Source organism: Melozone crissalis, unplaced genomic scaffold, assembly GCF_028551555.1.
Source record: "Melozone crissalis strain CALT ecotype California unplaced genomic scaffold, PUWL_Pcris_2 ptg000107l_1, whole genome shotgun sequence".
Lineage (NCBI taxonomy): Eukaryota > Metazoa > Chordata > Aves > Passeriformes > Passerellidae > Melozone > Melozone crissalis.
Window position 1 is genome coordinate 6,107,864 of NW_026535884.1, and position 12,491 is coordinate 6,120,354.

The 12,491-nt window shown below is 43.5% G+C and overlaps 1 protein-coding gene across 3 annotated transcripts in view; it reads right to left on the reverse strand.

Moving 5' to 3' along the window:
• Positions 1-359: 359 nt before the first annotated feature.
• Positions 360-12,491, reverse strand: part of DVL1 (dishevelled segment polarity protein 1) — a 45,863-nt gene continuing 33,731 nt past the window's right edge. Inside the window, exons 7-16 of one of the 3 annotated variants that reach the window (XM_054291891.1) lie at positions 12,074-12,143; positions 11,306-11,445; positions 10,932-11,008; positions 10,326-10,393; positions 8,664-8,813; positions 5,944-6,075; positions 5,376-5,543; positions 3,639-3,845; positions 2,568-2,614; positions 706-792 (exon numbers count right to left, since the gene is read on the reverse strand). In XM_054291891.1, coding sequence (XP_054147866.1) covers positions 2,604-2,614; positions 3,639-3,845; positions 5,376-5,543; positions 5,944-6,075; positions 8,664-8,813; positions 10,326-10,393; positions 10,932-11,008; positions 11,306-11,445; positions 12,074-12,143 — 1,023 coding nt within the window. In that variant the 3' untranslated portion in view covers positions 706-792; positions 2,568-2,603. Of the gene's footprint in view, positions 793-2,567; positions 2,615-3,638; positions 3,846-5,375; positions 5,544-5,943; positions 6,076-8,663; positions 8,814-10,325; positions 10,394-10,931; positions 11,009-11,305; positions 11,446-12,073; positions 12,144-12,491 lie in introns of all 3 variants that reach the window. The other 2 variants (XM_054291890.1, XM_054291889.1) reach the window with 2 other exon arrangements.

Below are 12,491 nucleotides of genomic sequence, written 5' to 3' on the forward strand. Positions count from 1 at the left end.
TGTGAAATAGCAGTCCTCCAATCAGCCCAGAAAGAGACACTAATTCCACTGAAGTAGGTGCCACAATGACCAAAGCCCATTAAGATGTGAACATACACCAGGCCATTCACAATCCAAAATGAGATGGGCAGGGGAGAAAAAAACAAACAGAACAAAAAGATGCAGACGATTTAACAATCCCAGGAGATTTTGTTGCTCATTTTTGTAGCTTGAGGGGGTGTTTGTATTTTTTTTTCTTTTTTTTGTTCAGTTTTGTCGATTTTTCTTCTTTTCTGCGACACACTCGCAAACAGGAAGGTGTGACATGCAAGACAGCCAAGCCTCTTCCAACTGAGCATCCCAGAACCACCCCCCCCGCCCCCCCCCCCCAAAAAAAACCCCAAAACGCAGAGTCTTTTGAAGGCACTTCCTCTCACATGATGTCCACGAAGAACTCGCAAGGGTTGCCCATGGCCTTCTGGAAGGACTGGCGGCTGGCGGTGAGCTCGGGCGGCACGGCGCTCAGCTCACGCACCGGGGGTGCTCCGGGGGGCCCGCTGCTGCCCAGCCCCTTGGAGCCCAGCTTGGGCAGGCTGTACAAGGGGGGCAGCCCTGGGGGACCATAGGAGTGGTGGCTCTGGTGGCTCCTGTCGCTGGCAGAGCGCTGGCTGAGCTGGCTGAGCGGGCGCTCGCGGCGCGCGCCCGGCTCCGACTCGCTGCCGCTGCCCCCGGACTTGCTGCGCTCCTTCTCCCTGCCTGCTGCTCTCCTGCTGGTCTCGCTGGTGCTCCGGTTGGAGCCGCTGCTTTTGCTCCCTAACAGCCCAAAAACAGGAGAGAAAAAGAGCCAGGATGAGCTGGGCTCTGCTGTGAGGCCCACGTGCTGGTGATGGCTCAGCGATGGGGTAGTGCCATGCATGGGGACACACGGACACAGCTGCAAGCTTGCACGGGGAAAGCAGCAGCTGAATTCCAGCTCAAATCCAGTCCAGGAGAGGGAGGGAGCAGAAAAAAGCAGGAATTTGGGGTTTGACTCAAGCAAATGAGGTTTAATTCTAATTGCCTCTGCTTTATTTTGTACCTTTTCCAAAAGAAACCCCTCTGCTTACTCTGTCACCTTTCAATCACTCAGGCTTTAAATCACTCCATCCTTTTAAAATTCTTTTTAAAACTACCTTTTTTGAAAGAAATCCCTTTGCCTACTCTGTTACCCTTCAACCCTTGAGGTTTTGTTGGCTTCAGTGGGGAAGTCCTTTTAAAATTACCTTTTCCGAAAGAAACCCTTTTGCCCTCTCAGTCACCCTTCAATCCCCAAGGTTTTTGACTTCAGTGGGGAGGTCCTTTTAAAATTAATTTTAAAATTACCTTTTCTGAAAGAAACCCCTGTGCCTTCTCTGTCACCCTTAAATCCATGAAGTTTTGTTGGCTTCACTGAGGAGGTCCTTTTAAAATTCCTCACTAAAGCCTTGTGCTGGAGAATTGGAGAATCTCCTGCTTGGAGAACTCCCTAGGAAACAGTTCCTGAGCTGCTCTACCCCAAATCAGTAACACCAGGATATTGTTCCTAAGAGAGGCCACTAAATCACCTTGGAAAACCAAAGGATTGCCACTGAGTATCAGCTGAGTTGTTACTAAAAACAAGCTTTACTAAACTTCCAAAACTGTTTTTTTATGGAAGCTGAAGGTCTTGCTCTGTTCCCATGACAGACAGATTAGGAGACAGTCCCAAGCTAATTATTTTTTTAAAAATCCAGCTAATCAATCTAAGGAATTTCCCATTGAATTCCTGCACCTTAGTGCAGGATGGACTTCCCAAAAAGGATCCCCAGTCAGCAGAACAAGGGACCAGCTTTTGAAGTCACAGAAATGGGAAAAAGAGAATTATTTTGGGCTGCTCCTTCTTGAATTACAGATCACTTTCTGCCCATCACTTTCTGCTGCTCCAGCTGATTGGAGAAATGGGAAACCACACTGGATTTTGGGGAGAAAGACTGCATTTTCTGCAGAGTGCCAGAGAGATGGAAAACAGACCACAAATCCATTGGATTTTAAGTGAATATTCCAAGCCTGGGTCTCTGCAGTGGTATTTGCTGATTGTTATGATTTAATAGTGCAGATAAATGAGAGAGTGTACAAAACCCCAAATTTAGCACTATTTTAAGAGTGAGCAGTGCAGCCTTGTGCTCCAGCATTCCCAACCCCTGCCTGAGCCACTTGGCCACCAGGATTTTTATTTAAAGATTAAAGGCCACCAATTAATGGGCAGTGCAAGGACACTGGCAGAGAAATCCAGCCCAGAGAGGTGACACCATAATAAATTTGGATTATTTATTTTCTAAAGAGCCTAGGGATGGGGTTTTCCCAGCTGATTCTCTCCCCTCTGAGCTGATGCAGCACAGTCCCACAGGTTGATATGCCAATGTCACACCACTGTGCACTGAGACAGGTCGAGCATCCAAGACAATTCAAAATAAAAATAAAATTTCAAATTAGGAAAAAAAACCAAACCAAAATACAGCTTAACATTTGGGGTCACGAGAATCTAAAAATGATCATGCTGTGAATTCATCATGGAGGGATTTGAGGCTTACCAATCCCCTAGAGTCAGCCATTCCTCTAGGAATCCTTCAGTCTAATGCTTGCTCAGGACAAAACAAGGGAATAACAGTTACAAAGCAAGAAAACAGCACAGAAATTGGTTTCCACCAGGAAAAGCATGGAAACCTTTCAGAGCTGAACACCCTGGCACTTTTTGGGAGTGCCACCTTTCCTTTCCTAATCCAGCAGCAGGGAGAGAATTCCTGCTGCTCACAGAAGCAGCTGCCAAAAAACCACCCCCACTTTCTGTCCAGGGCAGTTTCTAGTTCTAAAGCCTCTGGGAGATTCCTCATGGATATTTCTTATTTTGGTATAAGGTGACATGCAGCTGGTCTAAAATCCCCTGTTATGAAACCCTTTTGTGCCATTTTGTAAAATCTGACTGGCTGTGGTGAATAGGCATAAGTGACATCCAATTTATTGGATGTTCACTGAAAAAACACAAGGAATCCTCACCCCTTCTTTACTGGCAGCATTTCCAAAAGCAAAACTCACTCTGGGAGTGGTTTAAAATAAAATAAAAATTAAAAAATAGCATCTCTACAGCAAGAAAAAGACGTGATTTAATTTACTAAGGTTAAAATGAATTTAGGGCAGAAAAGGAGGAGGGCAGGTCTTTAATCCATGCAGAGTTCTCTTCCTGTCCCTGTCACACATGCCAGCAGAGACTCTCCTCCCTGGGAGCAGTGTTTCAGCCCTGGAAAGCCATGGCTGGCCACCTCCCACTTACAAAAAATGTGATTTTCCTTTTGTGCTGAGCACTGATCTGCAAGCCAAGAGCACCTTGGTTCTAACCCCTGTCCCAGCAACACAGAAATCGCCTCAATTCCAGCAACACCAACCCCACTGCTGGCAATCCCTGCCTGGGTTAAACCTGGCACTTCCCACAGAGAGCTGAAAGCCAAACCCCCTCCTCCAGAGCCACAAACACCTTTAATTCATTGCACAAAATCCATGCAGGGAGCAAAAAAACCACAAGACAAGCACGGAGAGCACTGAGGACCTCAAGCAGATGGTGGGGAACAATGAGAGCTGTGGGATAAAACCCTTTTAGCCCAGCTTACCTTCACTTTGCTGGCTGCCTGCACTGCCACTGCCATAGCTAAAACCAGGATCTTGGTAGGCTGGGGGGAAACAAGGAGGGGGCAGAGGGTACTGGTAGGGATATCCTTGGCCCAAGGGCCAGGGAGCAGCAGGGTGTGGGAGAGGAGCCAGGGTGTCCTGGTCAGAGGCGCCACTGGAACCGTTGTTGAGGTTCAGTGCAGCCAGATCTGGGAAAGAAAAAAGGGGAAAAATTCTTACTCAGCAGGTAAAATGATCACTGTGAATTTATTTATGGAGGTTTTTGAAGCTTAGCAATGCCTTGGAATCAGCCTTCTCACACAGCAGGGAGAGGGGAGGGAAGAGTGAGGACACGGTGGGGACATCCCCCTGTTCCAGTGGGACTGACAGCAGGGAATGTGAAAGCTGCCCTAGAACCGGGACTAGACAGAGCTAAAGAATAAAGCAGGGATTTATTAAAAGTTTCTCCTCAACAGATCCACCTTGGGCAGCACAAGAGCCCAGCCAGGGCTGTACCCAAGATGGTCCCAAAATGAACCCAAGATGAACCAAAATAGTCCCAAAATGCATGGCCAGGCACGGGGTCTCACTTTGATCAGTTCTGCTCCATTTGCATCTTGGAGTGAATTGTCCAATTCCAGCTTTAGCCCATGCAGTCCCATCCTTGTTTTTCTCTCTCCAGCCCACGGTGTTTGTGCTCCTGGGCTGAGATTTGGATCATTTGTCCTTGGTGCCCAGCTGGAGCAGGAATTGCTTTGTCTCCCTGCTCTGTGCACAGAGCTCACCATCCCACAGTATGAAGCCCAGACCCACCGACTAAAGCAGCACAGAATGTGAAAAACAGAAAAACTAAAACCTGAGGCATCAGCACAGAATCTGGAAAATAAAAAAGCTAAATCCTATGACATCAGTGTGGCACCACCAGAAATAAATCCTGCTGTCCTCAGTGCTTTGCTTGATGAGTTCATCCTCCTCCGGGAGCTCTCCTTGCTACCAGGGAGCACCAGCCACTTGTCACACAATTTCAGGGTGATGTCCCCTGTTCTGGGCCACCCCTGGAGAGGCAGGGATGGAAGGGACCTCTGGAGATCCCCCTGTCCAATTCTGGAGCATGTGACACAGGAATGTCCTGTAGGTGACACAGGAATGTGTCCTGCTGGGTTTGGAATATCTCCAGAGAGACTCCGCCTCCTCTGGGCTGTGGAAGTTTCCAGGCAGCCCTGACATGGGAAGAGATGAGAACCTTGACTCCAGGTTTCAGAAGGCTGATTTACCTATTTTATTATATATATTTATGATATATATTATATTAAAAGAAAATGATATATTAAAACAATTCTAAAAGAATAGAAGAAAGGATTTCATCAGAATGCTTGAAAGGAATAGAAAGGAATGATAATAAAATCTTGTGACTGACCAGACAGTCCGAGACAGCTGGATTGTGATTGGCCATTAATTAAAAACAACCACATGAGACCAATCACAGATGCCCCTGTCGCATTCCACAGCAGCAGATAACCATTGTTTACATTTTGTTCCTGAGGCCTCACAGCTTCTCAGGAGAAAAAATCCTAATAAAAGAATTTTTCAGAAAATGTCACGGCTACACTGAGCAGCTCCAGAACTCTGCCACCCTCATGGAAATCCCTCTTTGTGAGGACACACGAGGGGACAATGGACACCCTCAAGGCACAGAAATGACATGGGGCCAGTTCTGTCCTTCCCAGCTGGGGACTTACTGCCACAGAGGTCTCCGAAGACATAGTAGCACTGCTCTGAGAAGGTGATTTTGTTCACAGTGTGCCTGAGGTAGCCGTGTTTCAGCATGGAGCTGGCGTATTTCCGTGCCTCCCGGCGGTCCTTGAAGCCTTCCACATGTGTGTAAAGCCAGTCCACCACGTCTGCTCCTGAAATGGGGACAGTAAGGGGAGACACGGGGTCATCTCAGCTACATTGTGCCAGGTGAACCTAAAATGAAATGACCTGAGCCAGCTGGACTTCTACAGTGGGATAATCTCAGCCAAATTGTGCCAGTTGAACACCTAAAATTGGAATTATCTGAGACAAACTGTGCCAGCTGAACACCTACAGTGAAATCATCTGAGCCAAACTGGGCCAGCTGAACATCTAAAGTGGGATTTTCTGAGCCAAATTGTGCCATTTGAACACCTACATGGACACGAGTTATTTCCTGCCCATAAATGGAATATAAGAGGTCAAAGACATGAAAAAAAAGCTCATTAAAAGGTAGTTTTTTAATTAAATCACTGGGTTTTTTCCCTCTCAGCATTTCTGGGGTCTGCTTACCTATCACTGCATTGGAGATGGTGATTTTTAACCACATCCTGTCCCGAATTTCAAGGCCTGAGTCTGGCAGCTGCATGACCTTGACAATAGTAGCCATGTCACTCTTCACAGTTAAGGGAGAGTCTTCTAATTCTGAAAGGAAGAGAGGCCACAGGCTGCTGTGAAATGAACTCAGCCTGAAGGAACTTCTCAGCTCCGAGTTTGGATGAAATAAAAATACAGTTTTACCAACAGATGCAAAAAAATAAATAAAATAAAATTGAAAAATAAAATTTAATAAAATAAATACAATACAATAAAATAGAAAATTAATAAAAAATAAAAATAAAAATAAAAATAAAAATAAAATAAAAATAAAATAAATACAATAAAATACAATTAAATGAAAAACTAAAATAAATAAAAATAATAAAAGAAAAATGAAAATAAATTAAAAGGAAATAAAATAAATAAAAATAATAAAAATTAAAATTCAATATAAAATAAAATAAAAAATTAAAATAAAGTTTAAAAAGAAAATGAAATACAATAAAAAATGAAATAAATAAAAGTAATAAAGAATTAAAATAAAATTTTAAAAATAAAATGAAATAAAATAAATACAATAAAATACTGTACAATAAAATAAAAAATAAAAATAAAAATACTAAAATTTAATTTTTAAAAGAAAATTAAATAAATACAAAAAATAAAAGTAATAAAATAAAAATTAAAATAAAATTTTAAAAAGTAAAATAAAGTAAAGTAAAGTAAGTAAAATAAAATAAAGACATAAAGATTTCCAAATGCACCCTCATCCACAAAGTGAATTACAGCATTTGCAGCAATTTTGGGCTCAAGGCCACCAGTTTAGATTTTGGGCTCAAAGCCATCAGTTTAGTGACAGAAATTCTGAGTCCCCACATCCTGGCTTCCCAAAGCAGCTGCAGGATCCTCTCTGCATCCAGACAGGCAGGAAAGGAAACCCAAGGGTTTTTGTGATCCATCATTTTCCATTTCAATTTCCCAGGAACTCTGGGGGACAAGTTTTTGGGGTTTGCTCTTTTGGGATTCCCTGTCAGGAGCACCCCCCATCTCCATGCAGAAAGGGTGACCATGGTCAATCCATGTCCAGTTTTTTATTTAAAGATCTGGAAATTCATGAGGAAAATTAAATTATAAAAGAAATCTTCCCTTCTCAGAAGAAATCAGGGATTTTCTTACAAAAACCCTTCCCAGGGTCCCTTCACAATCCACTCCTCCCAGGATTGCTTTGCCCTCAATTTTTTTCGTGGAACATTTTAAAAAAACTCCCAAATGCCTCCCCAGCCATTCCCAGTTCACATCATTACAGGCAGAACTGGATCCCCAGAGGTCTCACACTTTCCTCATCATTTTTTACAATAAAATAAGAACAAGGTTGAATTTGTCAAATTCTCTGTCTTGTCCCATTTTCCAGCCCTAGAAAATTCATTTTTATCTCTGTTTGTAGGCCAGACCCTTCTCCAGCAGGAATTCCAGAACCCTCCTCCCCTCCCAGTTCCCCACATCACCCACCTTTCAAAAGCACTTTTGTCCTTTTCCAGCCACCCAAAATTTTGGATAAAAAAAGGTACAGCAAACGTGAAACAATGAAAACTGAAAATGTTTCTTGCCATACATGCACTGCCAATATGCATGAAAACATCCCAGACCAGCTCTGCATGCAGCTTCAATACTTACAAACCTCAAATAAACACCAAAACTTTGCTTTTGCTTTAAGTTAGTTTGGTTAGTGGCAAAAAGCAACATGTCTTGGGAAAAAAACTACACCAACAAACTAATATTAGGGAGCAATAAATTCTATTTTCTTGGACACCTAAGATCTGCATATGAACAGAAAATTGGTATTTTTAAAGTTCTGGCTGCTGTACAAATATGGCAAATTCTGAGATGCATCCGAAATGCTCCCATTTTGGGCATAAAAGAAGGCCATATGAATATCAGGGAAGGATTTCCCATAAGAAAGCACTGACATTATTGTTGAAATTTATTAAAAACCAAGTAAATGCAAGAATACAGCTCTCCCATTCACCTGAGTGGATAAACCTGAACCTATCTTTAAAATCCAACCTCTTGGTTTCATGGATATGGCTGTTTCAGACTGCCAAACCAGGAAACAGGTTGAAATCTAACCATAATTTTACGTAGGATGTTAAATTTAGTTTTAGCTTGCTCAATAAATTCTAGGAATATAAAGAAGAACAAAAAAACTATTTAAAAATATAAAAGAAGGCCATGTGAATATCAGGGAAGGATTTCCCAAGGGAAACATTGACGTTATTGTTGAAATCTATTAAAAACCAACTAAATGCAAGAAGGGAGTCTCCCATCTACATGAGTGGAAAAACCTGAACTTATCAAAAGTATAAAAGATGGCCATGTGAATATCAGAGAAGGACTTCCCAAGTGAAACCTGAACATTATTGTTGAAATTTATTAAAAACCAACCAAATGTGCACTTGAGTGGAAAAACCTGAACCTACCACTAAAATCCACCAGCAACCACTTCTCCTTGAGAAAAAACCCTGACCAAACACGTCCACATCAACCTCCAACCTTCGCCAAAAGTTCTCCTGCTTTCCCCAAGTGTGAGAAACCACTCAAGGCCTGGCTGGCGCTGCCGCTGTCACCGTGCCTGTGGCCGGGCCCTGGTGGCCCCGAGCAGCCCCCTGCCCAGGGCTGGCCAGGGGGTGACTTACTTTCCGACTCGGGAATTGAGCTTGTTAGTGAGGAGCTGGTAGATGTGGTGATGCTCATGGAGGGGCTCATACCGTAACGGGGGTACGCTCCCGTCATGGCCGTGGTATGAGAGATCCACGCCGCGGGGTCGATTGGCCGCACCGGCTCAGCTGCGAGCAAAAGGGACAGGAAACAGGGTCAAGATTTGCGGGAAACACCAAGATTTTGAGAGATCTGAGGGGTTTTACTGTGTTTTCTTGTGGTTTCTCTGGTTTTCTGAAGGTTCCACATGAGTGAGACCCCACAGATGGTACCACCATAAAGGGACAGCAAACAGGGTCAGAAATGCAGCAAACATCAAGACTTTGAAAGATCTGAGGGGTTTTATTTTGTTTTCTTGTTGTTTCTTTGGCTTTCTGAGGGGTTCGCATGAGTGAGGTACCATAGCTGGCACCACCACAAAGGGACAGAAAATGGGGTCAAGATGTATAGGAAACGCTGAGGTTTTGAGAGATATGAGGGGTTTTATCGTGTTTTCTTGTTGTTCCTTTGGTTTTCTGAGGGGTTTGTGTGAGTGAGGTGTCGTAGTCAGCACCAATCCAAAGGCCCAGAAAATGGGGTGAAAACTTTCAGCAAACACCAAGGTTTTGAAAGACCTGAGGGGTTTTATCATGTTTTCTTGCAGTTTCTCTGGTTTCCTTGTTGTTTCCCTCGTTTTCTGAAGGTTTCGTGTGAGTGAGGTGCCATAGTTGGCACGACCACAAGGGTACAGAAAACAGGCTCAAGATTTGCAGGAGCCACCAAAGTTTTGAGAGATCTAAGGGGTTTTCTTTCGGTTACACTAGTTTTCTGAGAGTTTCATATGAGTGAGGTGCCATAGTTGGCACCTCACTCAAGGGTACAGGAAACAGGCTCAAGATTTTCAGGAAACACCAAGATTTTGAAAGATCTGAGGGGTTTTATCATTTTTTCTTGTTGTTTCTCTAGTTTTCTGAGGGGTTCACATGAGTGAGATCCCATAGATTGTACCACGACAAAGGGACAGAAAATGGTGTCAAAACTTGCAGCAAACACCAAGATTTTGAGAGATCTGAGAGGTTTTCTCTTGTTCTCTTGTTGTTTCTCTGGTTTTCCTAAGGGTTTCAAGAGGACTCCCACAGTCTGCACTGGTTTGTTGCATTTATTCCACCCCATCTTCACTGCCACTGTCATCTTCTGTGGACTGGGAACAAACTGATTCCAGCACCACCAGCACAGCCCTCACCAGCAGGAGGCAGCTGTGTTTGTCACATGAGCACAGATCTTTTACTGCTAATGAAAATAAGATAATTTTCATTTTTTTAAATGTCTATTAATGCTGCTTCCCTCACATCTTCAAAATACTCAGTTCTCTCTAAGGATTCACTGTGAGAAAATGAGGGTTTTTAACACTTGGCATAATTATTTCCAAACCTTTTATGAATTGTTAGGTTAAGATGACTTCCCAGAAGTTTAGGAGATGGATCCAAAGATGAGAACCAAGAGAAAAACTCCCAGAAACTCAATGGGCAGTGGAACCCCAGGCTCCCAATACAAAAGTAAACAATTAAAGGACTGAATGGGTAGAATCTGTTAGGTGCCAAAATATTCCAGATCTTGGGAGCTTCCCAGGAACCCAGCAAAGAGTTTAAATGTGTACTCACCCCTGGGGATGGTGAAATAACTCCTGGGAGTAGGGTCCCAGCATTTGGCTACTGTTAGGCTGATAGGTCTAGGAAGAAAGAAAACAGGTTAAGGATGATTCTTGAATTTCCTACAGAGCTGGAAATGCTACAAGAACTATTTGAAACAAATTTGTTTTTATTCAACAGTTGTCAAGTACATTCTGAGAATGGTTTTGAGAAGATTTATAATACTTTAAGTATGAATGGGTTTGAGAAGCTTTATAATATTTTAAGTATGAATAGTTTTGAGAAACTTTCTAATATTTTCAGTATGAAGCACATCAGGAGGTTCCTGATTTTGCACAGATGATGAGCACTGGTGGTGAAATCTGTTGGATGATCAGCTCCTGAGATATTAAAATTCTCATCACATAAACAAACAGCTCTGCTGAAAGCAGGCAACTCCTCAATTCATGTTGGTTTTTTTGCCAGAACCAACCTCACCTATTCATCATTTACACTGAGAAGTTCACAGCTGAAATCAGTCATGCTGATGGGTATCAGAATGTTGATTTCTCTGAGGTTTCCCAGCTCCAACAACTGCACAAGGAGGATAAACAGGAAGGCTTTTTGTGATGTGCTCACCCTGGTTTGGAGACGATTTCCCGCAGAACCCGAACGGCATCGTCATTGCTCATGTTCTCAAAATTGACATCATTTACCTGAAACAGAGAGCAGAGGTCAGCCTTGCAGCATGAAAGTTAAAAGTTGTTTTAATTACTTCATGAATCCCCCAATTTATCTGCCTGGTCACCACTTCCATCCCACCACTTAACGGTCACCACTTCCATTCCTTTGAGATGTCGTTTCTCAGAGTGTCTCACAAAGAATCACCAATTTCAGCCATCTTTGGGCCACATTTCTCTGAGGATGAATAAATTCTGTTCCCTGCTGACTACAGCTCGTGGGGCTGGTGGGATGGCAGGGCAGAGCAGCAGGATTCGGGGACAGGGACCCACCTGCAGCAGCATGTCCCCTGGCTCGATGCGCCCGTCTGCTGCCACCGCCCCTCCCTTCATGATGGAGCCGATGTAGATGCCACCATCACCCCGGTCATTGCTCTGCCCCACAATGCTGATCCCCAGGAAGTTGTACTTTTCTAGATGGACACAAAGTAAAGGGTGGGGAAAGGGGAAAAAAAAGCAGATAAAGTGATTGGAATGATAGCAAAGAGCGAGGCTGTTTCAGCTTTGAAACATCTCAGCACATCAGCAGGGCAAGGTTTGACTTGCAATGATCTCAGGCTGCTCTAATGATGAATATTTGCCTGGCACCTTCAGGGAAAGGCTGCTAAAGACAGGATTTTTTCATCCAAGACAGTGTTACTTTAAAAAAAAAAACAAAACAACAGCAAGAGGAAGAGCACTGAAAAGACTTGTCCACACCTGGAAATTAGCACTGAACACATTAGGCAATGTTTGTTCCACATGTCAGAGAGGCAGGAAGGGTTTGGTGCTGCTGAAAGGTGCTGAATTTGCTGGCAGCCCTGCACATTTCTGCCTGGCTGACAAATGAAACACAGGAGCAGCAGAAATGCAAATGCCCAGTGCCTTTCTACCCCAATCCCTCACCATTAACCCCACAGGCTGCAGTTCCAGCTCCTTCCCTGGAAGGAACACTGATCTGCTGGTGAAAATGGCCCAGTTCCGGATTAGGAATCCAGAGAAATACCAAATACATCTCTGCCACTCAAAATTCATAATAAAAAATGTGGCTTGTCCTCTTACCCATGTTGAGCGTGACAGTGATGATGTTTAGGGACATGGTGGAGTCAGTGATGCTGCTGAACGAGGACGACTGCAAAACACAACAGAAAAAGTCTCAAGGTTTTAAATGGCTCAGAGTAAGAACTGCTGAGGATTAACTCATCAGGAATTAAGAGGATTCCAATTGAATTTACAGACAGAAATTATTGAGGTTTCCTCAAAATTATGCTTCATTTAGAGACTTTAAGGAAAGAAATCTGAGCAGAGTCTGCACTTTCTCCAAAGGTCTGATCACAAAACACACAGAGCACTTTCCTATACTGAGGTTTCTCAGCTGAACTTCCCCTGGAATTATTTCTGCTTCCTGGCTGCGACTGTCAGGCAAACATTTGGATCCTAAAGTGCCCAGCATAGTGTGAATTATTGCACCCACAGCTCC